General features: G+C 48.1%; 1 protein-coding gene across 14 annotated transcripts in view; it reads left to right on the forward strand.

The window, feature by feature from the left end:
* DOCK3 (dedicator of cytokinesis 3) overlaps positions 1-26,436 on the forward strand; it is a 239,580-nt gene that overhangs the window by 30,899 nt on the left and 182,245 nt on the right. For all 14 annotated transcript variants that reach the window (XR_012235189.1, XR_012235190.1, XM_073591625.1 and 11 more), the window contains exon 2: positions 21,642-21,725. Coding sequence is in view for 12 of the 14 variants with exons in the window: in XM_073591625.1 (XP_073447726.1) it covers positions 21,642-21,725 (84 nt within the window). In the remaining 2 variants the exon portion in view is untranslated. The remainder of the gene's footprint in view (positions 1-21,641; positions 21,726-26,436) is intronic.

The raw sequence follows: 26,436 nt of genomic DNA on the forward strand, positions 1-26,436 counted from the left end.
GTCTGGCCCTCGCCTAGTACTGGCCCTCTCCTAGTACTTGCCTTCCCCTAGTACTGGCCCTCTCTTAGTAGTATCCCTCTCCTATTACTAGCCCTCTACTAGTACTGACCCTTTTCTAATATTGTCCCTCTCCTAATACTGACCTTCTCCTAGTACTGGTCTGGCCTTCTCCTAGTACTGACACTTGCCTACTACTGGCCCTCGCCTAGTACTGGCCCTGTCCTAGTACTGGCCCCCCGAGTACTAGCCCTCTTCTAGTATTAGCCCTCTTCTAGTACTGACCCTCTCCTAGTAATGGACCTCACCTAGTACTGGCCTTCTCCAAGTACTATCCCTCTCCTAGTACTGGCCTTCTCCTAGTACTGGTCTGGCCCTCGCCTAGTACTGGCCCTGTTCTAGTACTAGCCCCCCCAAGTAGTAGCCATTTTCTAGTATTAGCCCTTTTCTAGTATTGACCCTCTCCTAGTAATGGACCTCACCTAGTACTAGCCCTCTCCTAGTGATAGATCTCTTTTAGTACTGACCCTCTCCTAGTACTGACCCTCTCTGCTGTAGTTATGCACTGTAGCTTGGTCACCTCCCTGCCCCCAGCCCTGATTAGTTTCTAGTATTGTCCCTCTCCCAGTACTAGCCTTCTAGTACTGGCCCTCTCCTAGTACTGGCTTCATCTTGTATTAGTCTTCTCCTAGTACTGGCTTCATCTTGTATTAGTCTTCTCCTAGTACTGGCTTCATCTAGTATTAGTCTTCTCCTAGTACTGGCTTCATCTTGTATTAGTCTTCTCCTAGTACTGGCTTCATCTAGTATTAGTCTTCTCCTAGTACTGGACCTCTATTAGTAGTATCCCTCTCTTATCAATGACTGTCTCCTAGTACCGGCCCTCTCCCGGTCCTTAATACTTGCCCTCTCCTAGTACTTGCCCTCTCCTAGTACTGGCCTTCTCCCAGTACTTGCCCTCTCCTAGTACTAGCCTTCTTCTAGTAATGGCCTTCTCCTAGTGCTAGCTCTCCATAGTAATGGCCCACTCCTGGTAAAAGCTCCCTTTTAGTACTATTCCTTTTCTATTACTATCCCTCTCCCGGTACCAGCCCCCTCCCAGTACTGGCCCTCACCTATTATCTCTCGCCTAGTATTTTCTCCTTCTCACCCCTACGTCTGAGTGCTTCTATGCAGAGGATAATATGAGGACAATATGAAGACACAGCCGGATGATTAGAGATGTAGAGCCATTGGTGTACGGTATGCATGGCATTGTCATGATCGGTTTGTCTTGAAGACTGTGACCAGAGATAGTGGTGGGCTTTATGCGGGTTTGTATCTTCGTAATTAACATAAATGCATACTAATTAGTCTGCCAACTAATGACTTGCTTGCTGCATTATTGCTGAAAGATGAGATGCTGCAGATTAATCAACTTCTATTCATCCGCCGAAGATTAATAAAGAGTTTGTGATGAGACAAAACACTTAGGAGATACTTCCTGAGGATCTCAGATGAAAGACTTTCAGGAGAAGAGTGATCCTAAACTGTGGGTTGTATATAGAGGGACGATACTGAGCTGTGGGGTGTATATCAAGGATGGAAAAGGACCTGGGGGTCCTAGTAGATGATAGGCTCAGCAATGGCATGCAATGCCAGGCTGCTGCTAACAAAGCAAACAGAATATTGGCATTAAAAAGGGGATCATATCCCAACTTCATCTCTGGAGCTCAGCCACAGTGATCTTTGGGTTCTTCTTTACCTCTCTCACCAAGGCTCTTCTCCCCCGATTGCTCAGTTTGGCCGGACGGCCAGCTCTAGGAAGAGTTCTGGTCCAAACGTCTTCCATTTAAGGATTATGGAGACCACTGTGCTCTTAGGAACCTTAAGTGCAGCAGAAATTTGTTTGTAACCTTGGCCAGATCTGTGCCTTGCCACAATTCTGCCTGTGAGCTCTTCAGGCAGTTCGTTTGACCTCATGATTCTCATTTGCTCTGACATGCACTGTGAGCTGTAAGATCTTATATAGACAGGTGTGTGGCTTTCCTAATCAAGTCCAATCAGTATAATCAAACACAGCTGGACTCAAATGAAGGTGTAGAACCATCTCAAGGATGATCAGAAGAAATGGACAGCACCTGAGTTAAATATATGAGTGTCACAGCAAAGGGTCTGAATACTTAGGACCATGTGATATTTCAGTTTTTCTTTTTTAATAAATCTGCAAAAATGTCAACAATTCTGTGTTTTTCTGTCAATATGGGGTGCTGTGTGTACATTAATGAGGAAAAAAAATGAACTTAAATGATTTTAGCAAATGGCTGCAATATAACAAAGAGTGAGAAAATGAAGGGGGGTTGAATCTCAGCTGGGACCATAGTCACCAAGAAAACAATCGGTAACACACTACACCACGAAGGACTGAAATCCTGCAGCCCCCGCAAAGTTTCCCTGCTGAAGAAATCACATGTACAGGACCATCTGAAGTTTGCTAATGAATCTCAATGATTCAGAGGAGAACTGGGGGGAAAGTGTTGTGATCAGATGAGACCAAAATTGAGCTCTGTGGCATCAACTCAACTCGCCGTGTTTGGAGGAGGAGTAATGCTGTCTATGACCCCAAGAACACCATCCCCCACCGTCATACATGGAGGTGGAAACATTATGCTTTGGGGGTGTTTTTCTGCTAAGAGGTCAACTTCACCGCATCAAAGGGACGATGGACGGGGCCATGTACCATCAAATCTTGGGTGAGAACCTCCTTCCCTGAGCCAGGGAATTGAAAATGGGTCATGAATGGGTCTTCCAGCATGACAATGACCCAAAACACACGGCCAAGGCAACAAAGGAGTGGCTCAAGAAGAAGCACATTAAGGTACTGGAGTGGCCTAGCCAGTCTCCAGACCTTAATCCCATAGAAAATATGTGGAGGGAGCTGAAGGTTCGAGTCACCAAATGTCAGCCTGGAAACCTTAAAGACTTGGAGAGGATCTGCAAAGAGGACAAAATCCCTCCTGAGATGGGTGCGAACCTGGTGGCCAACTACAAGAAACGCCTGACCTCTGTGATCACCAACAAGGGTTTCGCCACCAAGTTCTAAGTCATGTTCTAAGAAGGGGTCAAATATTTATTGCACTCATTGAAATGCAAATTAATGTATAACTTTTTTTAAATGTGTTTTTCTGGATATTTTGGTTGTTATTCTGTCTCTCACTGGTAAAATAAACCGACCAATAAAATTATAGACAGATCATTTCTTTGTCAGTGGGCAAACGTTCAAAATCAGCAGGGGGTCAAATTCTTTTTCCCCCCTCACTGTATATATAGAGGGACGATAGTAAGCTTTGGGGTGTATATAGAGAGGGACGATAGTGAGCTGTGGGTTGTATATAGTGAGGGACGATAGTGAGCTGTGGGATGTACAGTACATATAGAGGGGTAATTCTGAGCTGTGGGGTGTATATATATATATATATATATATAGAGAGAGAGAGAGAGAGAGAGGATGATTCTGAACTGTGGGATGTACATATAGAGGGGTCATGCTGAGCTGTAGGATTTGTATACAGTTGTGCTCAAATCAGGGCCGTCTTTAATATTGATTGGACCCTGGGCAAAACTATTCTTGGGGCCCCCCCATGCAGTTTCGCTCTCCACCTGCTCTGAGACATACAATAAATAGCAGCTAGACTCAAAATCTGTTTACTAAATCAGATCAGGCAGCTATTGCAATTGGTTGCCAGAGGTTGCAGTGTATCATTACCGCTCACTGACTGGTTGCTAGAGGTTACAGCACACATTACAGCTCACTGATTAGTTGCTAGAGGTTACAGCACATGATTTCTGCTTGTTGATTGGCTGCTAGAGATTACTATGGATATGACCTCAGTGGGGCAAGATATGCATATCAATGCCGCCGGCCGCCACTATTTACATATGACTGCCGGTAATTTACATGTAAACACAGGGTCTGCAGGTGAGTCACAACAAAAGGGCAGAGCTGGGCAGCATTAGTAGCAGCACTTCACACTGAGATATTGGGACACAGCATGGGACTAAAACCTCAAGGGATGAGGGAATTTAAACCAGGATAGTTGGCAAGTATGAGGCAGCTGCTTTGGGCCCCACAACAATGACAGGGCCCAGGGCAGCTGCCCCTTTTGCCCTGCGTTAAAAACGGCCCTGGCTCAAATGTTTGCACCCCCTGGCAGAAATGGTGAAACTTTGGCATTGATAGTGAAAATCTGACTGATCGTGCCGAAAATCTGTCTTTTGTTTAAGGATAGTGATGATATGAAGCCATTTATTATCACAGAGTTGTTTGGCTCCTTTTTAAATCATAATGATAACAGAAATCACCCAAATGGCCCTGATGAAAAGTTTCCATCCCCTGGAATGTTTGGCCTTGGTACAGACACAGAAGGTGGCACACACACAGGTTACATTGCCAAATTTCCCACATTTGTGGCATTTTAAATTGCAATTAGTGTCTGTGTATAAATAGTCAATGGGTTTGTTAGCTATCACATGAATGCATTGAGCAGGCTAGATACTGAGCCACAAGGAATTAAAAAAAATAGCTGTCAAAAGACCTGCGTAACAAGGTAATGAAACTTTCTAGCGATGGAAAAGGATATACAAAAATATGCAAAGCCTTGAATATGCCGGTCAGTACTGGTGGTGGAGGTGTGCCTGAAGGCATTTTGCCAAGAGGAATGGGCAGTTCCACCACCTGCAAGAATTCGGGGCCTTATAGACAACTATTACAGAAGACTGACCGCTGCCATTGATGATAAACGGGGCAATACACAGGATTAAGAAGTAAGGGGATGCAGACTTCTGAAGAGGGGCATTTGATTGGTTTACTTGTTGCCATGTTTTGTTTTATGATTGGACCATTCTGTTATCATCTCCAGTTACAGATTATGAGTCCCATAAGAAATCAAAGAAATGGGTTTTGCCGGCTCACTTGTGTTTTCTGTAAAAATGGTACATCCCGTATATTACCAATTCTCCAATGAGGGGGGGGGGGGCAAACTTTTGAGAGTGGTACTGAGCTGAAGGGTGTATGTATAGGGGGGTGATTCTGAGCTGTGGGGTGTATATATAGGGAGGTGATTCTGAGCTGTGGGGTGTATATAGAGGGGTAATTCTGAGCTGTGGGGTGTATATATAGGGAGGTGATTCTGAGCTGTGGGGTGTATATATAGGGAGGTGATTCTGAGCTGTGGGGTGTATATATAGGGAGGTGATTCTAAGCTGTGGGGTGTATAAATTGGGGGGGGTGATTCCTAGCTGTGGGGTGTATATATAGAGAGGTGATTCTGAGCTGTGGGGTGTATATATAGGGAGGTGATTCTGAGCTGTGGGGTGTATATATAGGGGGTGATTCTGAGCGGTGGGGTGTATATATTGGGTGGTGATTCTGAGCTGTGGGGTGTATATATAGGGAGGTGATTCTGAGCTGTGGGGTGTATATATAGGGAGGTGATTCTGAGCTGTGGGGTGTATATATAGAGGGGTGATTCTGAGCTGTGGGGTGTATATATAGGGGGGTGATTCTGAGCTGTGGGGTGTATATATAGGGAGGTGATTCTGAGCTGTGGGGTGTATATATAGGGAGGTGATTCTGAACTGTGGGGTGTATATATAGAGCGGGGATTCTGAGCTGTGGGGTGTATATATAGGGGGTGATTCTGAGCTGTGGGGTGTATTTATTGGGGGGTGATTCTGAGCTGTGGGGTGTATATATTGGGGGTGATTCTGAGCTGTGGGGTGTATATATTGGGGGTGATTCTGAGCTGTGGGGTGTATATATAGGGAGGTGATTCTGAGCTGTGGGGTGTACATATAGGGGGTGATTCTGAGCTGTGGGGTGTACATATAGGGGGTGATTCTGAGCTGTGGGGTGTATTTATTGGGGGGTGATTCTGAGCGGTGGGGTGTATATATTGGGGGGTGATTCTGAGCGGTGGGGTGTATATATTGGGGGGTGATTCTGAGCGGTGGGGTGTATATATAGGGGGTGATTCTGAGCGGTGGGGTGTATATATTGGGTGGTGATTCTGAGCTGTGGGGTGTATAAATAGGGGGGTGATTCTGAGCTGTGGGGTGCATATATAGGGGGTGATTCTGAGCTGTGGGGTGTATATATAGGGGGTGATTCTGAGCTGTGGGGTGTATATATAGGGGGTGATTCTGAGCTGTGGGGTGTATATAGATAATTATACTTAGTGTTGGGTTAGGTATAGAGAGAGGATGTATACTGAGTGTTGTATGTAGACTGCGAGGAGTGAAAAGTCCCATCATCACAGGGACAAGTTTTGTGGGCGCCCCTCGTATCCGCCTTCGGCGATTGTTTTCTTGCTGTCCCCCCACAGAGAGCGTTTCCCGGGAAGAATGGAAGGAGTTGGGACGGTTCCTAATGCCGGTGGGGGAGGGAAGGCACTTTGTTGTAAAGAGGATCTAATTAGGCTAATCTGTGCTGAAAGCTTTGAGCAAACCAAGAGCTTCACAGACGGCTAAAGTCTACTGATACCCCCACCGTATGTTCCGCTAATTGAGTCAGCTGACCTGCTGGGACTTGTAGTACTACAGCACACCGAGCGGCACAGGTTGCCCGCACAGCCCTCCTTCTCCATCTCTCTCATTCCACTCCTCGGTCTCTCCCCCTCTCCATTCTTATTTACAGATTTTCCCTTCCCTTTGTAGTCTGCCAACACATCCTACATCTGCACGACCCCGAAACTGAACGGGCGGACTGGGAACCGCACCAACCTCCCCAACACCGATTCCGATGTGTTATTCTTTGCTGGGCCAAATCCGTCATCTTCATAGCAATGTGCAACCTTCAACTCTAGTAACTGAGGGGCCTACAGCCTTGGTGCCCAAACTGTGGTCCTTTGGCACTTTTTTGTTCAGCCCTTGGGGCCCCTGTGGACCCTGTAGGCTGTCTACGGCATGCCTGCAGTCTCTGACCATCTCCTGTAGTATGTCTGCAGTCTCTGACCATCTCTTGTATCATGTCTGCAGTCTCTGACCATCTCTTGTATCATGCCCGTAGTTGGCTATATCCCTGCTGCCCAACCTGTGGTCCAGGAGCCACATGTGGCCCTTTCTGGCCCATGTAGGCCCTTTGTAGAATGTCCCCAGTCTCCGACCATTCTCCGCAGGATGTCTTCAGTCTCTGACCATCTCCTGTAGTATGTTTGCAGTCTCTGACCAACTCCAGTAGTACTGTATTTCTGCAGTCTCTGAACATGTCTTATATCTTGCCCATAGTTGACAATATCCCTGGTGCCCAATCTACAGCCCAGGAGCCACATGTGGCCCTTTGGCACTTTTTGTGTGGCTTTAGGGCCCCTTTAGACCCTCTAGGCCCCTTGTGTCCAGTCTCTTCCCATCTCCTGTAGCATGTCTCCAACCAATCCCTAAAGGACGTCTGCAGTCTCTGAGCACCTCTTGTATCATGCCCATGCTCTGACCATTTCTTGTATCATGCCCATGGTCTCTGACCATCTCTTGTATCATGCCCATGGTCTCTCACCATCTCTTGTATCATGCCCATGGTCTCTGACCATCTCTTGTTTCATGTCCATGGTCTCTGACCATCTCTTGTATCATGCCCATGGTCTCTGACCATCTCCTGTATCATGCCCATCTCTTGTATCATGCCCATAGTCTCTGACCATCTCTTGTATCATGTCCATGGTCTGTGACCATCTCTTGTATCATGCCCATGGTCTCTGACCATCTTGTGTATCATGACCATCTCCTGTATCATGCCCATGGTCTCTGACCATCTTTTGTATCATGCCCATCTCCTGTATCATGCCATGGTCTCTGACCATCTCTTGTATCATGCCCATGGTCTCTGACCATCTCTTGTATCATGCCCATAGTCTCTGACCATCTCTTGTATCATGCCCATGGTCTCTGACCATCTCTTGTATCATGCCCATCTCTTGTATCATGCCCATAGTCTCTGACCATCTCTTGTATCATGCCCATGGTCTCTGACCATCTCTTGTATCAAGCCCATCTCTTGTATCATGTCCGTGGTCTGTGACCATCTCTTGTATCATGACCATCTCCCGTATCATGCCCATGGTCTCTGACCATCTTTTGTATCATGCCCATCTCCTGTATCATGCCCATGGTCTCTGACCATCTCTTGTATAATGCCCATCTCTTGTATCATGCCCATGGTCTCTGACCATCTCTTAAATCATGCCCATGGTCTCTGACCATCTCTTGTATCATGCCCATCTCTTTTATCATGCCCATGGTCTCTGACCATCTCTTGTATCATGCCCATGGTCTCTGACCATCTCTTGTATCATGCCCATAGTCTCTGACCATCTCTTGTATCATGCCCATGGTCTCTGACCATCTCTTGTATCATGCCCATAGTCTCTGACCATCTCTTGTATCACACCTATGGTCTCTGATCATCTCCTGTATCATGCCCATAATCTCTAACCATGTCTTGTATAATGCCCATCTCCTGTATCATGCCCATGGTCTCTGACCATCTCTTGTATCACGCCCATCTCTTGTATCACGCCCATAGTCTCTGACCATCTCTTGTATCACGCCCATGGTCTCTGACGCTGAATATTATGTGCATCCGTTTGGTGATGTCAGGGGCTGGAGTTGAGACCCCCGGTCATATCATGAAAGTTGACCACCACTGGCCCACAGGGACTATCATGCTCCCGGCTAATGGGGGGATGCTGAGACTGACTTCCAGCTCCCTCCAGACCTCCATACATTGCACTTTACTGCTTTTTCTGATACATCACATGAAGGACATCAATGTCTTCTTACCCCCCCAGTGCTGACGGAGGGATTTTCTCCGGAATAACCTCTTATTTTCCTCGGGGGACTTGGCTCCCGCTCAGAACTGGTTAACAGAGCAGCTGTGGACTTGCTGAGCCAGCACAGAGGTCATTAAAGCGGGGAAATAAACAGTCCGGGTGGTTTTATATGTTGCTGCCGGTGTCTCCAGCCTCCGAAGCAGAGACCGCCGGGGTGACAGCGCGGCCCACAGGATGAAGCCTAAACCGCGCCGGGGACCTCCATTGCGGCATTAGGCCTCTGTGCAGGAATGATTGTTATAATCAAATCAGCATTAAATAATCCTTCAGCCAAACGGCTCCTCACCCCCCTCCTCAGCCTTCTCCGGGCTATGTCTGACCTTAATTCACGGAAAACCTCGTATCGCAGAGCTCCAGTGCGTGGAGCAAATGGGGACCTGTCCCGGTTTCGGCCACTTTGGCGGTAATACGGCAAATTATCCGGAAACGGCTCTCTTGTCGCTGGGAGCATTCAGACAGAATAATGTCCAGGCATGGATGAAACGCAAGACCTTATCCGGTGACATGGAGCGAAAAAAAGGAGAAAAACCATAACTGTGGATGGAGATCTGAGGCACCAATCAGAGGATATCCACAGGCATGGACCGGCCGGGGCCAACTGGACAATCAGGGCCAGGGCAAGGGGTAGGCAGGAGGGACAGTTGCCCCGGGCGCAGTGAAGTAAAGGGGCAAAAACGGACGCAGGGTGGTACACCCATTTTATGGCATGTATTAATAGTGGGGGAGGGGGGCCCTGTCCCGGTACTGCTGACAATTGCCAGAAAAAGTGGAGCTGGCCTCGGGTATAATTTTGCATGCCAAGCAATTTGTCAGTGTGACCCTTCCAGGGATTTATTACCTCTCGCTGGGGGAGGGGAGACTGAGGAAATGCCTCCTCCTCCTTCTACAAAGTTACAATGTACAATCTGATCACTGGGGGAGGGGAGACTGAGGAAATGCTTCCTCCTCCTTCTACAAAGTTACAATGTACAGTCTGATCACTGGGGGAGGGGAGACTGAGGAAATGACTCATCCTCCTTCTATAAAGTTACAATGTACAGTCTGATCACTGGGGGAGGGGAGACTGAGGAAATGCCTCCTCCTCCTTCTACAATGTTACAATGTACAGTCTGATCACTGGGGGGAGGGGGGACTGATGAAATGCTTCTTCCCCTTCTACAAGGTTACAATGTACAGTCTGATCACTGGGGGAGGGGAGACTGAGGAAATGCTTCCTCCTCCTTCTACAAAGTTACAATGTACAGTCTGATCACTGGGGGGAGGGGAGACTGAGGAAATGCCTCCTCCTCCTTCTACAAAGTTACAATGTACAGTCTGATCACGGGGGGGGGGGGGAGAGACTGAGGAAATGACTCCTCCTCCTTCTACAAAGTTACAATGTACAGTCTGATCACTGGGGGAGGGGAGACTGAGGAAATGCTTCCTCCCCTTTTACAAAGTTACAATGTACAGTCTGATCGGGGGGGGGGAGAGACTGAGGAAATGACTCCTCCTCTTTCTACAAAGTTACAATGTACAGTCTGATCACAGGGGGAGAGGAGACTGAGGAAATGCTTTCTCCTGCCTGCAGCAGACTGATGACATCATCTCAGTCTAGGCACAGATACTGACTCAAGGACGGCTTTTTAATGATAACAGGTGGAGTTTTTCTAGGACATGATACTGTTGCTGCATATAGTGACATGTGTGGAATGTGGACTTGTGAAGCTGACAGGTCCTCTTTAAAGTGGGAACACAGACAGCAGATTGCCTGTAGATCTTTGGGTTAGCAATGAACGAGGGGAACCCTGAATAAGCCCTCCTGAACAGAGGCGGTAGTGATAAGTGGGGGAGGGGGGATGGTGATCCTGGTATGCCTACAGCCGATAAAAACCACAGGAGCCCAATGATGGTATTTCCACCATGGCAGATTAGTCCCCTTTCTAAAGGGCCACTCTGCTGCCTTGCCGGGTCTGTGGGGGGATCCATGTAGTCTAGAAAAAAAAGGTCACTGTGGTATGAGCGCCAACCATTTAGCAACTTTCAGATTTCATTTACGTACATAAGGAGCCCTGGGTTCAGGGCTGGGACAAAGGGGTGGGCAGGAGGGACAGCCGACCAGGGCGCAGTGGTGGCGGGATGGAGGGCGGGTGTCCCCCTCACTGCAAGCAAGCTCCAGATCAGTCTGCTTTGACAGCTACTGATGTCATGCTTTGCTCCGATATGCCCACTCTGCACCCTAGAAAGTAAGCCATGGGCAGCTGGAGAAAGGTGGCAGAGAATGGGCACAGGGCAGTGCACCCATTCTATGGCATGCATTAGGAGAAGAGGAAGGGGCCCAGTTCCACATCCTTGCCCTGAGTGCTGAATGATCCTGTCATGGTACTGCATGGGTTGGTCAAGTCCTCCCAGCACTTGATATTAACATGCTTGCTCCAGGCCGGTGCCTCGTCAATCGTGGCGATTTCGCCCGCGGTTCATATCGCCTGTGTGTGAACGGAGCCTTACTACAGTATCTCACAAAAGTGAGTACACCCCTCTCATTTTTGTAAATCTTTTCTTCTATCTTTTCATGTGACAACACTGAAGAAATGACACTTTGCTACAATGTAAAGTAGTGAGTGTACAGCTTGTATAACAGTGTAAATTTGCTGTCCCCTCAAAATAACTCAACACACAGCCATTAATGTCTAAACCGCTGGTAACAAAAGTGAGTACACCCCTAAGTGAAAATGTCCAAATTGGGCCCAAATGTCAATATTTTGTGTGGCCACCATTATTTTCCAGCACTGCCTTAACCCTCTTGGGCATGGAGGTCACCAGATCTTCACAGGTTGCCACTGGAGTCCTCTTCCCCTCCTCCATGATGACATCACGGAGCTGGTGGATGTTAGAGACCTTGCGCTCCTCCACCTTCCGTTTAAGGATGTCCCACAGATGATCAATAAGGTTTAGGTCTGGAGACATGCTTGGCCAGTCCATCACCTTTACCCTCAGCTTCTTTAGCAAGGCAGTGGTGGTCTTGGAGGTGTATTTGGGGTCATTATCATGTTGGAATACTGCCCTGCGGTCCAGTCTCTGAAGGGAGGGGATCATGCTCTGCTTCAGTATGTCACAATACATGTTGGCATTCATGGTTCCCTCAATGATCTGTAGCTCCCCAGTGCCGGCAGCACTCATGCCGCCCCAGACCATGACACTCCCACCACCATGCTTGACTGTAGACAAGACACACTTGTCTTTGTCCTCCTCACCTGGTTGCCTCCACACACGCTTGTCACCATCTGAACTAAATAAGTTTATCTTGTTCTCATCAGACCACAGGACATGGTTCCAGTAATCCATGTCCCTAGTCTGCTTGTCTTCAGCAAACTGTTTGCAGACTTTCTTGTACATCATCTTTAGAAGAGGCTTCCTTCTGGGACGACAACCATGCAGACCAATTTGATGCAGTGTGCGGCGTATGGTCTGAGCACTGACAGGCTGACCCCCCACCCCTACAACCTCTGCATCAATGCTGGCAGCACTCATACGTCTATTTCCCAAAGACAACCTCTGGATATGACGCTGAGCACGTGGACTCAACTTCTTTGGTGGACCATGGCGAGGCCTGTTCTTAGAAGAACCTGTCATGTTAAACCGCTGTATGGTCTTGGCCACCGTGCTGCAGCTCAGTTTCAGGGTCTTGGCAATCTTCTTATAGAGTAGGCCATCTTTATGTAGAGCAACAATTCTTTTTTTCAGATCCTCAGAGAGTTCTTTGCCATGAGGCGCCATGTATAACTTCCAGTGACCAGTATGAGAGAGTGAGAGCGATAACACCAAATTTAACACACCTGCTCCCCATTCACACCTGAGACCTTGTAACACTAACGAGTCACATGACACCGGGGAGGGAAAATGGCTAATTGGGCCCAATTTGGACATTTTCACTTAGGGGTGTACTCACTTTTGTTGCCAGCGGTTTAGACATTAATGGCTGTGTGTTGAGTTATTTTGAGGGGGCAGCAAATTTACACTGTTATACAAGCTGTACACTCACTACTTTACATTGTAGACAAGTGTCATTTCATCAGTGTTGTCACATGAAAAAGATAGAAGAAAATATTTACAAAAATGTGAGGGGTGTACTCACTTTTCTGAGATTCTGTATTACAACTGAGAGTGAAAGCAAATAAAATTCAAAATTTTGCGTTGTAACCAGGACAGGAACAGGGGGGAAATCTTCCAATAGGGTAACTAGTTCTGAGATTTCCTCACTTTTGGGGAGATTTCCTCGCACTTCCTGTTTGGCTATGGGACAGGAAGTTAAAGAAAATCTCCCTAATGGGACGCAGATGGCAAAAAACGAATGTGTTATAATCTTCCCTTACTTCGTCCAAAATGTAAACAGAGATTGCGTCATGGCATGCGTCAAAAAGTGTGCGATGGCATGCTGAGACTTGTGGTTCCTCCCGGTCTGTAGAGTTGATTGTGTGGATTGTATGACCCCCCGAGTGCACATAAATCTCTCTTTACACTTCAACCCTTTCTGAACGATCTGTCTCTCCCGCCCCCGGCGGCGGCAGCGCCTGACTCTCCGATGCGGCGGCAGAGTGCTGCGTCGCTGGCTGTGTGGGTGTCTTTGTTGCACACGTGTAATGGGGTGCTCAGCAGGCTGCAGCCTCACATATTTTCTCCACCAAGGACACTTGCGATAAAGAGACTTCGCATAACACAGTTCTCAGATTCCGAGTCTTTTTAGAACCGCTCCTTTCCCGTACGCCGCGCCGCCTTTGTACCGCCATGAAATTGGCTGCGCGGTGCTGAAGAATTGTCTCCTTCCTGTAAATTATACAATTCATTTAAAGCGAAGAAACGTCACCGAAAAGGTATTCACATGTTCAAAAATGTGATTTTTTTTTTTCTTCTGGGCAAAATTCCCGGAAGAGTGAAAGAGATAAAAAAAAAAGACAGTACAGGTAATTGCGCAAAGGCGCGCTGAAATCCTTAGCAACAAACCAGCCATTAACCGCTGCTCTGTCAGCGTTTCATTGGTTTCCAGCAAGCTGACTGAATGGAGCTTGTTGACGCGTAAGTATGCCGCCATTGTGCGGGGGCGAACGGGGCTTGATGTCCGATGCAGGCGTTTATGTTTGAACGCAGCGCAGCTGAAACGTGTGCATTAGGACGCAAAAAAGGTTTGCTTTGCCTGCAACGAAAACGCACCTCCAAAGCAGGTCGTATGCACACCTCAGAAGCGTCATTCACACTGCGCCATTGAGGTCAATGGCAATCCGCTCGCTAGCGTCCGATGTGCGTTTTTTAATGTGCGTTAAATGCAGGTTAACAACCGGTGACATCATCTGACGCAAGTCATATCTAAAACCGATGTAGCCGGCTGAAAACTTCCAACCCAGCTCATCGGTTTTACAACATTGCCTGGGTTCAAACATTTGCGTCTGAATTTTTCCTGCATTTTTGATGCATTTTAAATGTGCATTTCAGGGCAAGAAAATATAAAAAAAACAAAAAAAAAACACAAAACATAAATTAATAAATGGAACTCTACACCCACAGTGGTTTCAAAAGAAGGCAAAAAATGTTTTTTTGTCTCTATCCAGGCAGGGCGGCGACGCGCTGCCTTCTATAAAGGTGGGGACGCCGGGATCGCTGCGTCCCGTAAAACAGTGTAAAAAGCCGCCTTGCGTTCTCTTTTACCTGGAATTGTTGTGCGGATTTTGTTCCACGAAGAGCGTCTAAACTTCAACCTGAACACAAAGTACAGAGAGCTGAGCGCCATTGTCAAATTAAAGCATCGCCATGGCAACCAAAATTAAATCTTTCGCTTTCACCAGATCACTAAGTTTAATGCGGGGCGGATTTTTATTGGCTGTCTCCAAATTGTCACTTACACACTTCCGCCGTTGTTATAATCTAGGTCTCCTTAGAAAACCTCAGTGGGCTCTGATTGCAGATGGAATGTTGTCACGCCAGCCTCAAAGTTCAAGGAAGCAAAGCACATCAGTATATGGCGGTAGTAGATGGAGAGTGATGTGGGGGTGGGAATCCTGGTGGTAGTAGGTGGTGGAAGGTGATGTGGGGTGGGAATCCTGGTGGTAGTAGGTGGAAGGTGATGTGGGGTGGGAATCCTGGTGGTAGTAGGTGGAAGGTGATGTGGGAATGGGTGTCCTGGTGGTAGTAGGTGGAAGGTGATGTGGGGGGTGGGTGTCCTGGTGGTAGTAAGTGGAGGGTGATGTGGGGGTGAGTGTCCTGATGGTAGTAGGTGGAGGGTGATGTGGGGGGTGGATGTCCTGATGGTAGTAGGTGGAAGGTGATGTGGGGGGTCGGTGTCCTGGTGGTAGTAGGTGGAGGGTGATGTGGGGGGTGGGTGTCCTGGTGGTAGTAGGTGGAATGTAATGGGGGTGGGTGTCCTGATGGTAGTAGGTGGAGGGTGATGTGGGGGTGGGTGTCCTGGTGGTAGTAAGTGGAGGGTGATGTGGGGGTGGGTGTCCTGATGGTAGTAGGTGGAGGGTGATGTGGGGGGTGGATGTCCTGGTGGTAGTAGATGGAAGGTGATGTGGGGGGTGGGAGTCCTGCTGGTAGTAGGTGGACGGCGATGTGGGGATGGGTGTCCTGGTGGTAGTAGGTGGAAGGTGATGTGGGGGTGGGTGTCCTGGTGGTAGTAGGTGGAGGGTGATGTGGGGGTGGGTGTCCTGGTGGTAGTAGGTGGAGGGTGATGTAGGAGTGGGTGTCCTGGTGGTAGTTGGTGAAAGGTGATGTGGGGGGTGGGTGTCCTGGTGGTAGTAGGTGGATGGCGATGTGGGGATGGGTGTCCTGGTGGTACTAGGTGGAAGGTGATGTGGGGATGGGTGCCCTGGTGGTAGTAGGTGGAGGGTGATGTGGGGGTGGGTGTCCTGGTGGTAGTAGGTGGAGGGTGATGTAGGAGTGGGTGTCCTGGTGGTAGTTGGTGAAAGGTGATGTGGGGGGTGGGTGTCCTGGTGGTAGTAGGTGGAGGGTGATGTGGGGATGGGTGTCCTGGTTGTAGTAGGTGGAAGGTGATGTGGGGGTGGGTGTCCTGATGGTAGTAGGTGGAAGGTGATGTGGGGATGGGTGCCCTGGTGGTAGTAGGTGGATGGTGATGTGGGGGTGGGTGTCCTGGTGGTAGTAGGTGGAGGGTGATGTGGGGGGGTGGGTGTCCTGGTGGTAGTTGGTGGAGGGTGATGTGGGGGTGGGTGTCCTGGTGGTAGTAGGTGGAGGGTGATGTGGGGGTGGGTGTCCTGATGGTAGTAGGTGGGGAGGTGATGTGAGGATGGGTGTCCTGGTTGTAGTAGGTGGAAGGTGATGTGGGGGGTGGGTGTCCTGGTGGTAGTAGGTGGAAGGTGATGTGGGGGGTGGGAGTCTTGGTGGTAGTAGGTGGAAGGTGATGTGGGGGGTGGGTGCCCTGGTTGTAGTAGGTGGAAGGTGATGTGGGGGGTGGGTGCCCTGGTTGTAGTAGGTGGAGGGTGATGTGGGGGTGGGTGTCCTGATGGTAGTAGGTGGAGGGTAATTGATGGGTGTCCCAGCGGTAGTAGGTTCAGTTTGATGGGGATGGGTGTCCTGGTGGTAGTAGGTGGAAGGTGATGTGAGGATGGGTGTCCTAGTGGTAGTAGGTGAAGGGTGATATCGGGATGGGTGTTCTGGTGGTAGTAGGTGGAGGGTAATTGAGGGGTGTCCTGGCAGTAGGAGGTGCAGGATGGTGGGGAGAAAGGTGTCCTTGTGGTAGAAGGTAAAGGGTAATTTAGGAGGATGTTCTGGCTCTAGTGGGTGAAGGATGATGTGGTTGGGGGAGGGGGTGTTCCTGGCAATAATTGGTAGAGAGTGATGGGTAGGAGGGTATCATAGAGACAGTAGGTGGAAGGTGACAGGGGTGTTTTGGTGGTAGTAGGTAGAGGATAATGAAGGGGGTTTCTGGTGGTAACAGGTGGAGCTTGATGGGGGGTGTGCTGGCAGTAGTAGGTGGAGTATGGTGTGTGTGTATGTGGGGGGGGTCCTTGAGGTAGTAGCTAGAATGAGATGGGGGTGTCCTGGCGGTAATAGGTGTAGGTTGATGGTGGAGTATCCTTGCACTAGTAGAAGAAGGGTGATGGGGGTTGTCCTGTCAGTAGTAGCTGGAGAGTGATAAAAGTTGTCCTGACTGTAGTAGGTACAAGGTGATGCAGGGGAGGGTCTCCTGGCTTTAGTAAATGGATGGTGATGGGTGGGAGGGTGCCCTGGAGATTTTCTGGCAGTTGTAGCTATAGGATGATGGGGATTGTCCTGGCGGTGGTAGGTAGATGGTGATGGGGGAAGGGGGTTTCCTTGTGGTAGTTGGTGGAGGGTGATTGGGGAGGGGACTTTCTTTGAAATAGTAAGTGGAGGGTGATGGGAGGGGGGTCCTGGCAGTAGTAGTTGGAGGGAGAAATGGGGTGTCCTGGCAGTAGATGATAGAGGGTGATGGCTGGTGTCCTTGTGGTAGCAGGAAGGGGCTATTGGGGGTGTCCTGGCGGTAGTAGCTGGAGGGTGAAGGGTCATCCTGATGGTATTAGCTGTAGAGGGATGGGGGATATCCTGGCAGAAGTAGGTGGGGGGTAGTTAATGGAGGGGTCCTGGTGATGGAAGGTGGAGGGTAATGGGTGCGTTCTGGCGGTAGTAGGTGGAGGGTAATGGGGGTATCCTTGTGATAGAAGGTGGAGGCTAGTCGGGGGGTTCTGGCGGTAGTAGGTGGTGGGCCATGGGGGTTTCTGGCGGTAGTAGGTATAGGATGATAGAAAAGTCTTGTAAGTACTAGTTGGGGGGTGATTGGGGGAGGGGAGCCTTGGTGGTGGTAGTGGGTGCACAGTGAAGGGGGTGTCCTGGAAGTAGTAGGTAGGGGGTGATTGGGGTAGGGGTGTCCTGGTGGTTGTAAATGCAAAGTGAAGGGGGGTGTCCTGGCAGTAGTAGGTGGAGTGTAATGGGGGTGTACTGGCAGTAGTAGGTGGAGGGTAATGGGGGTGTACTGGCAGTAGTAGGTGCAGTGTAATGGGGGTGAACTGGCAGTAGTACGTGAAGGGTAATGGGGGTGTCCTTGCAGTAGTAGGTGGAGTGTAATGGGGGTGTACTGGAAGTAGTAGGTGGAGTGTAATGGGGGTGTACTGGCAGTAGTAGGTGGAGTGTAATGGGGGTGTACTGGCAGTAGTAGGTGGAGTGTAATGGGGGTGTACTGGCAGTAGTAGGTGGAGGGTAATGGGGGTGTCCTGGCAGTAGAAGGTGGAGGATGATTGGGGTAGGGGTGTCCTGGTGGTAGTAAGTGCAGAGTGAAGGGGGGTGTCCTGGCAGTAGTAGGTAGAGTGTAATAGGGGTGTACTGGCAGTAGTACGTGAAGGGTAATGGGGGTGTCCTTGCAGTAGTAGGTGGAATGTAATGGGGGTGTACTGGCAGTAGTAGGTGCAGTGTAATGGGGGTGAACTGGCAGTAGTACGTGAAGGGTAATGGGGGTGTCCTTGCAGTAGTAGGTGGAGTGTAATGGGGGTGTACTGGAAGTAGTAGGTGGAGTGTAATGGGGGTGTACTGGCAGTAGTAGGTGGAGTGTAATGGGGGTGTACTGGCAGTAGTAGGTGGAGTGTAATGGGGGTGTACTGGCAGTAGTAGGTGGAGGGTAATGGGGGTGTCCTGGCAGTAGAAGGTGGAGGATGATTGGGGTAGGGGTGTCCTGGTGGTAGTAAGTGCAGAGTGAAGGGGGGTGTCCTGGCAGTAGTAGGTAGAGTGTAATAGGGGTGTACTGGCAGTAGTACGTGAAGGGTAATGGGGGTGTCCTTGCAGTAGTAGGTGGAATGTAATGGGGGTGTACTGGCAGTAGTAGGTGGAGGGTAATGGGGGTGTACTGGCAGTAGTAGGTGGAGGGTAATGGGGGTGTACTGGCAGTAGTAGGTGGAGTGTAATGGGGGTGTACTGGCAGTAGTAGGTGGAGTGTAATGGGGGTGTCCTGGCAGTAGTAGGTGGAGGGTGATTGGGGTAGGGGTGTCCTGGTGGTAGTAAGTGCAGAGTGAAGGGGGGTTTCCTGGCAGTAGTAAGTTGAGTGTAAAGAGGGTGTCCTGGCAGTAGTATTTGGAGGGTGATTAGGGGAAGGATGTCCCCCTTGTAGTAGGTATATGGTGGGAGTAGTGATCTGCTCCTCTTTGTATCTTGATGAGGGTCGATTTGGTTGCAGTGAAGGGTTGCAGCGCTCCCGCCTGGTGGTGACGGATTAGATCTGGCAGTGAGGGGGTTACTACTGCAGCATTGAGAGAGAACTCGCAGTCAGGGTGTCACCGAGGAAGAGAGATGGAGCTGACGCAGTCCATTTACAAGGCTGTACAGACTCCCTGCAGACAACAGCATGGATTGCAGGTTATTGATAGCACTGGAGACAAGTCAGAGGGGGTCACTGTATGGAGCTCTCCTATGGGGCCATATCATTTGGACGGTCTCATGGTGTCACCCATCATAATACAGAGCAGTCTCATGGTGTCATTGGTCATAATACAGGGTTGCATTATGGGGTCACATAGTACAGAGCTATGGGGTCACGTAATATGAAACTGTCTCATGGGGTCACAGAGCACAATATGGATCATAATATGGAATTGTCTTATGGGGGTTACACAATATATGGAACTGCCTGATGGAGTAAAATAATACAGAACTGTTTCATGGGGTCACTTAATTTGAGGGCCGACTTATGGTTTCACTGATCTTATTACAGAGCTGTCTCATGGGGTCACAACCTATGGAACTGTCTCATGGGGTGACAGAATATGGACCTTTTTCATGGGGTCACCTACTACAAAGCTGTCTCATGGGTTCAGATAACACAGAGCTGTCTTATGGGTTCAGATAACACGGGGCTGTCTCATGGGGTCACATAATATGAAGCTGTCTCATGGGGTCAAATACAGAGGTGTCTCATGGTGTCACCACCATAGTACATGGGGTCACCAAACATAATATGTAATTGTCTTATGGGAGTCACAGAATATGGAAATGTAGGGTCACAGGAACATAACATGGAGTTGTCCTATGGGGGTCACATTAGGTTTCAATAAAGAGGTTTGAAGATTCTTCATTTCACGTCTATCTGAACCCTTCGTAGATGCTGAGATAAACTTAGTTGCAGGGTAAGCCACACCACAAGTGTAGTACATCCAGAAGACACTGATAGACCTGCTCTGGGAAGGAGGAACAGTAAAGCGCAGTGCAGTAAGATTAAGTCTGTCCACAGATATTCCAGAGCAGTTTGATGGGTCATTGCTGACCATTGAGAGATCACACCATAGAGATACATAGTAGAGTGTCCCCACCATTCATATAGAGGGGGATGAAGTGTAGCAGATGAATTCCTGGGGAGCCCCTTTTACGGTGAGCCACAGACATCCAGCGAGTCCACAGTGTATAGTACCACTTCATTGTATCACTGTATAGTGACATGGTATGATTGAATAGTAACATTGTATCATTGTATAGTATCATTGTATCATTGTATAGTAGCATTGTATCATATCATTGTACAGTAACATGGTATGATTGAATAGCAACATTGTATGATTGTATAGTATCATTGTATCAATGTACAGGGCAGCCATCAGAAATTTTTGGGCCCCTTACACAGCTTTAGGGGCCCCTTACAGTTGTAACGGCTGTACCCCCCTGATCATGTATAGTATCATTGTATAGTATCATCGTATCATTGTATAGTAACATGGTATGATTGTATAGTATCATTGTATCACTGTATAGTAGTACAGTATCATTGTATACAGTTGTGCTCGAAAGTTTGCATCCCCTGAAAAGTTGAAATGTTGGCATTGATATTAAGAATATGACTGATCATGCCAAAAACTGTCTATTATTTAAGGATAGTGATGATATGAGGCCATTTATTATCACAGAGTTGTTTGGCTCCATTTTAAATCATAATGATAACAGAAATCACCCAAATGTTCCGGATGAAAAGTCGTCCCCCCCCCCCCCCCCCCAGAATGTTTGGCCTTGGTACAGACACACAAGGTGACACACACAGGTTACAATGGCAATTAAAGGTAAATTTACCAACCTTGTTAGCTCTCACGTGGATGCACTGAGCAGGCTAGATACTGAGTCATGGAGAGCAGAAAAGAACTGTCAAAAGACCTGCGTAACAAGGTAATGGAACATTATAAAAATGGAAAAGGATATAAAAAGATATCCCAAGCCTTGCATGAGGTGACCAAATACCACCAAAAGAAAGCTCTATGTGTGGGGAAAAAAGGACATCAATTTTGTTTGGGTACAGCATCGCACGACCGCGCCATTGTCAGTTAAAGTAACGTAGTGCCATAACGCAAAAAAATGGCCTGGTCATTAAGGGGGTAAAACCTTCCAGGGCTCAAGTGGTTAAGCTTTGACAAAAAACCTGGAAGCAGATTGGCAGAGCTGCACCAGATTTGGCACTCTCTAGTTTAAATAAATGATTTCATAGCAAGATTGTATCAATGTGTAGTATCATTGTACCGTTGTACAGTATCATCGTATAGTAATATTGTATTATTGTATCATTACATGTCGCAGATTGTTACAATGTCACAGCGCAGTGACACAGAGTTACAATGAGCCCCACCACATATTCCCATAATGTCACCTCCCGCCAGTACAGAGCAGCAATCGCGTAGGAAGGTGGCGAGGGGCTCACACGGAGCGCTGACATTCGCCCGGCGCCAAGAAAGAAATGTGTGATAAAAATACTGAACGCTGAATCTTTATTGTCATTTCATTGCTGAACGTCACTGATGACTCTCTCTTTGTCTCCCTCAGTGTTATCCAGTTTCCGAGGATCGGTGCCACAAGGGTTAACTCTAGAGCTGGGAGAAACCGTCCACATTCTGGAAAAATGTGAAGGTGAGCGTTCGCCGCGTTACAACGCATGACAAACAACACCACTAAGATAACACAGCCACAGAATAAGGCGGCGCTATTCACTTCAAGTGAATGGACATCCCTATGCTGTTGCATGACAAACACGCAGGGCTGGTGCAAGGATTTTTGACACTCTTGGCGAAACTCATTTTCCCGCCCCCCTTGGCTCCGCCCCTGACTTCACCCCTTTCTGCCCATGTAACCCATGTGACCTATCTGACCACTACACTGACCTACCTGACCCCTACAATGACCTATCTGACCCCTACACGTACCTGCCTGACCACTACACTGACCTACCTGACCTTTATACAGACCTACCTGACACCAACACTGACCTACCTAACACCTACACTAACCTACCTGACCCCTACACTGACCTACTTGACACCTACACTGACCTATCTGACACCTACACTGACCTACCTGACACCCACACTGACCTACCTGACCCCTACACTGACCTACCTGACCCCTACACTTACCTGCCTGACCACTACACTGACCTACCTGACCCCTACAATGACCTACCTGACCCCTACACTTACCTGCCTGACCACTACAGTGACCTACCTGACCTTTATACAGACCTACCTGACACCAACACTGACCTACCTAACACCTACACTAACCTACCTGACCCCTACACTGACCTACTTGACACCTACACTGACCTATCTGACACCTACACTGACCTACCTGACACCCACACTGACCTACCTGACCCCTACACTGACCTACCTGACCCCTACACTTACCTGCCTGACCACTACGCTGACCTACCTGACCCCTACAATGACCTACCTGACCCCTACACTTACCTGCCTGACCACTACACTGACCTACCTGACCTTTATACAGACCTACCTGACACCAACACTGACCTACCTAACATCTACACTAACCTACCTAATTCCTACACTGACCTACTTGACACCTACACTGACCTACATGACACCTACACTGACCTACCTGACACCAGCACTGACCTACCTGACACCTACAGTGACCTACCTAACCCCTACACTTACCTGCCTGACCACTACACTGACCTACCTGACCTTTATACTGACCTACCTGACACCAACACTGACCTACCTAACACCTACACTAACCTACCTGACCCCTACACTGACCTACTTGACACCTACACTGACCTACTTGACACCAACACTGACCTACCTGACACCTACACTGACCTACCTGACCACTACACTGACCTACCTGACACCTACACTGACCTACCTGACACCCACACTAACCTACCTGACACCCACACTGACCTACCTGACCCCTACACTGACCTACCTGACCCCTACACTGACCTACCTGACCCCTACACTGACCTACCTGACCACTACACTGACCTACCTGACCTTTACTGACCTACCTGATACCAGCACTGACCTACCTGACCCCTACACTAATTTACCTGAACATAAGGCCTCATGCACACTGGACGTTAAAATAACGTTATAAAAATGCCAATAGCTTTGCAGTGATTTTTTCGACGTTTCTTCAATGTTTTTTTGCAATAGCATTTTTTAGCGTTTATTAGCATATTTGTAGAGTTTTTCCACGTTAGCATTTTTTCTTTTAATGGATCAAAAACATCAAAAAACACTGGTCAGTCAATACTTTGTAGAACTCCCTTTCTCTGTAATTACAGCTGCAAGTCTTTTTGGGGATGTCTCTACCAGCTTTGCACATCTAGAGAGGGACATTTTTGCCCATTCTTCTTCTTTGTAAAATATCTCAAGCTCTGTCAGATTGGATGGAGAGCGTCTGTGAACAGCAATTTTCAAGTCTTGCCACAGATTCTCAATTGGATTTAGGTCTGGACTGTGACTGGGCCATTCTAATGCCGTGTACACACAGGCGGACTTTTCGACTGGACTGGTACTGGAAAAAATCCGTCGGACAACCCGACCGTGTGTGGGCTTCATCGGACCTCCAGCGGACTTTTTCTGTCGAAAATCAGACGGACTTTAGATTTAGAACATGTTTCAAATCTTTCGGACGATCTAAAAATCGTTCGTCTGTATGCTAGTCCGACGGACAAAAAAGGACGCAAGGACAGCTATTGGCTACTAGCTATGAACTTCCTTATTCTAGTCCAGTCGTACGTCATTACGTTCAAATGACCGGACTTTCGAACGGACTTTAGGACTTTCGAACGAACTTTCGAACGGACTTTAGTCGATTCGTGTGTGGGCAAGTCCGGTCGTTCGCAAGTCCATCGCAACTCCGTCGAAAGTCCGTCGGAAAGACCGTCGGACGTTTGATGCTCAAAAGTCCGCCCGTGTGTACACGGCATTACACATGAATATGCTTTGATCTAAACCATTCCATTGTAGCTCTGGCTGTATGTTTAGGGTCGTTGTCCTGCTGGAAGGTGAACCTCCGCTTCGACTCAAGACTCTAAAGCCGCGTACACACGAGCAGAATGCCCAACAGAAAAAGTCAGACGGAAGCTTTTCATCATCTATTCCGATCGTGTGTGGGCCTCATCAGACTTTTTTTTATCGAAAATTCTGACGGACCGAGAAATAGAACATGCTCTAAATATTTCCGACTGAACCAATTCCTATCGGGAAATCCGCTCGTCTGTATACTGTTCCGACGGACCAAAAATGACGCATGCTCTGAAGCAAGTACGAGACGGAATCTATTGGCTACTGGCTATTAAACTTCCTTTTTCTAGTCCCGCCGTACGTGCCGTACGTCACCGCGTCCTGGATGGTCGGACTTTGGTCAGACTTTGGATTCACCGTGTGTAGGCAAACCGCTTGAATGGAATTTCGTCGGAGTTCCGTCAGAGAAACCTTCGGAGTTTATTCCGATGGCTAAACCGGTCGTATGTACAGGGCATAACAGGTTTTCCTCTAAGATTGCCCTGTATTTGTCTCCATCCATCTTCCCATCAACTCTGACCAGCTTCCCTGTCCCTGCTGAAGAAAAGCATCTCCAAAACATGATGCTGCCACCACCATGTTTCACGGTGGGGATGGTGTGTTCAGGGTGATGTGCAGTGTTAGTTTTCCCCCCACACATAGCATTTTGTTTTTAGGACAAAAAAGTTCAATTTTGGACTCATCTGACCAGAGCACCTTCTTCCACATGTTTGCTGTGTCCTCCCCATGGCTTCTCGCAAACTGCAAACAGGGCTTCTTATGACTTTCTTTCACCAATGTCTTTCTTCTTGTCACTCTTCCATAAAGGGCAGATTTGTGGAGAACACGACTAATAGTTGTCCTGTGGACAGATTCTCCCACCTGAGCTGTGGATCTCTGCAGCTCCTCCAGAGTTACCATGGACCTCTTGGCTCTTCTCTGATGAATGCTCTCCTTGCCCGGCCGGTCAGTTTAGGTGAACGGCCATGTCTTGGTAGGTTTGCAGTTGTGCCATACTCTTTTCATTTTCCGATGATGGATTGAACAGAGCTCCGTGAGATGTTCAAAGCTTGGGAGATTTTTTTATAACCTAACCCTGCTTTATACTTCTCCACAACTTTATCCCTGACCTGTCTGGTGTGTTCCTTGGCCTTCATGATGCTGCTTGTTTATTAAGTTTCTCTAACAAATCTCTGAGGGCTTCACAGAACAGCTGTATTTATACTGAGATTAAATTATGCACAGGTGGACTCTATTTACTAATTAGGTGACTTCTGAAGGCAATTGGTTCCACTAGATTTTAGTTAGGGGTGTCCCAGTAAAGGGGGCTGAATACAAATGCCCCCCCCCCCCCCACACACACACACACACACACACTTTTCACATATTAGTAAGACATTTTGAAAACAATTTATCATTTTCCTTCCACTTCACAATAATATGTCACTTTGTGTTGGTCTATGCCAATAAAACACATTTACATTTTTGGTTGTAACATGACAAAATGTGAAAACTTTCAAGGGGTAGGAATACTCTATCTATCTATCTATCTATCTATCTATCTATCTATCTATCTATCTATCTATCTATCTATCTATCTATCTATCTATCTATCTATCTATCTATCTATCTATCTATCTATCCCCTATAGCAAAAACAATTGCGGCTTTTGTGTTTGTAATCTTCAGAAATTGTTGATTTTTGGATGATTTCGGCAGTCTGCCTTCTCGGGATCTTTGGGTCGCTCTGCGGTTTTTGCCGTTTTTTTTATATACTTTTTCTCCATATTTCCAGTCGGATGTCCATGTTGCATGTGACGGGATGACCAGCAGACACAGCTTCTGGTAAATATCTGCACAGAGAATTCTTGGTGACCCTGCGATGTGGGGACGCTGTGCCGGTGACAACAGGAATGTCAGTTGACGCGGCTGTCACCTCGGATAGCGGTGGTGGTGGCCGTCTCCCGCGGTGGCACACGTTGTCTGAATGTGTCTCATCTGCTCTTCTCAATCGGGAACACCTCAGTGACATCCCAGAGTCACCCTGTGCCCTACATCTCTCTGTCTATAGGGCCCGACATGTCCTCTCTGTCACCTGCTCAGGAAAAATGCTCCCCGAAACAATGCCGCCACACGAGGCCCATTCTGGTTGGTTGTCAGACATTATTATCTTCACTGAAGGAGCAGCCGCTCTGACAAAAACACCTTCACAGGGCTTCTTTGTCAAAGGTGGAAAATGATATTATTTAGGATTTTTTTTTTCTTGGGAATAGATTTTTTTTAACCCCTTTAGCTCTCACC

This window comes from Aquarana catesbeiana, linkage group LG07 (assembly GCF_042186555.1).
Source record: "Aquarana catesbeiana isolate 2022-GZ linkage group LG07, ASM4218655v1, whole genome shotgun sequence".
Classification (NCBI taxonomy): Eukaryota; Metazoa; Chordata; class Amphibia; order Anura; family Ranidae; genus Aquarana; species Aquarana catesbeiana.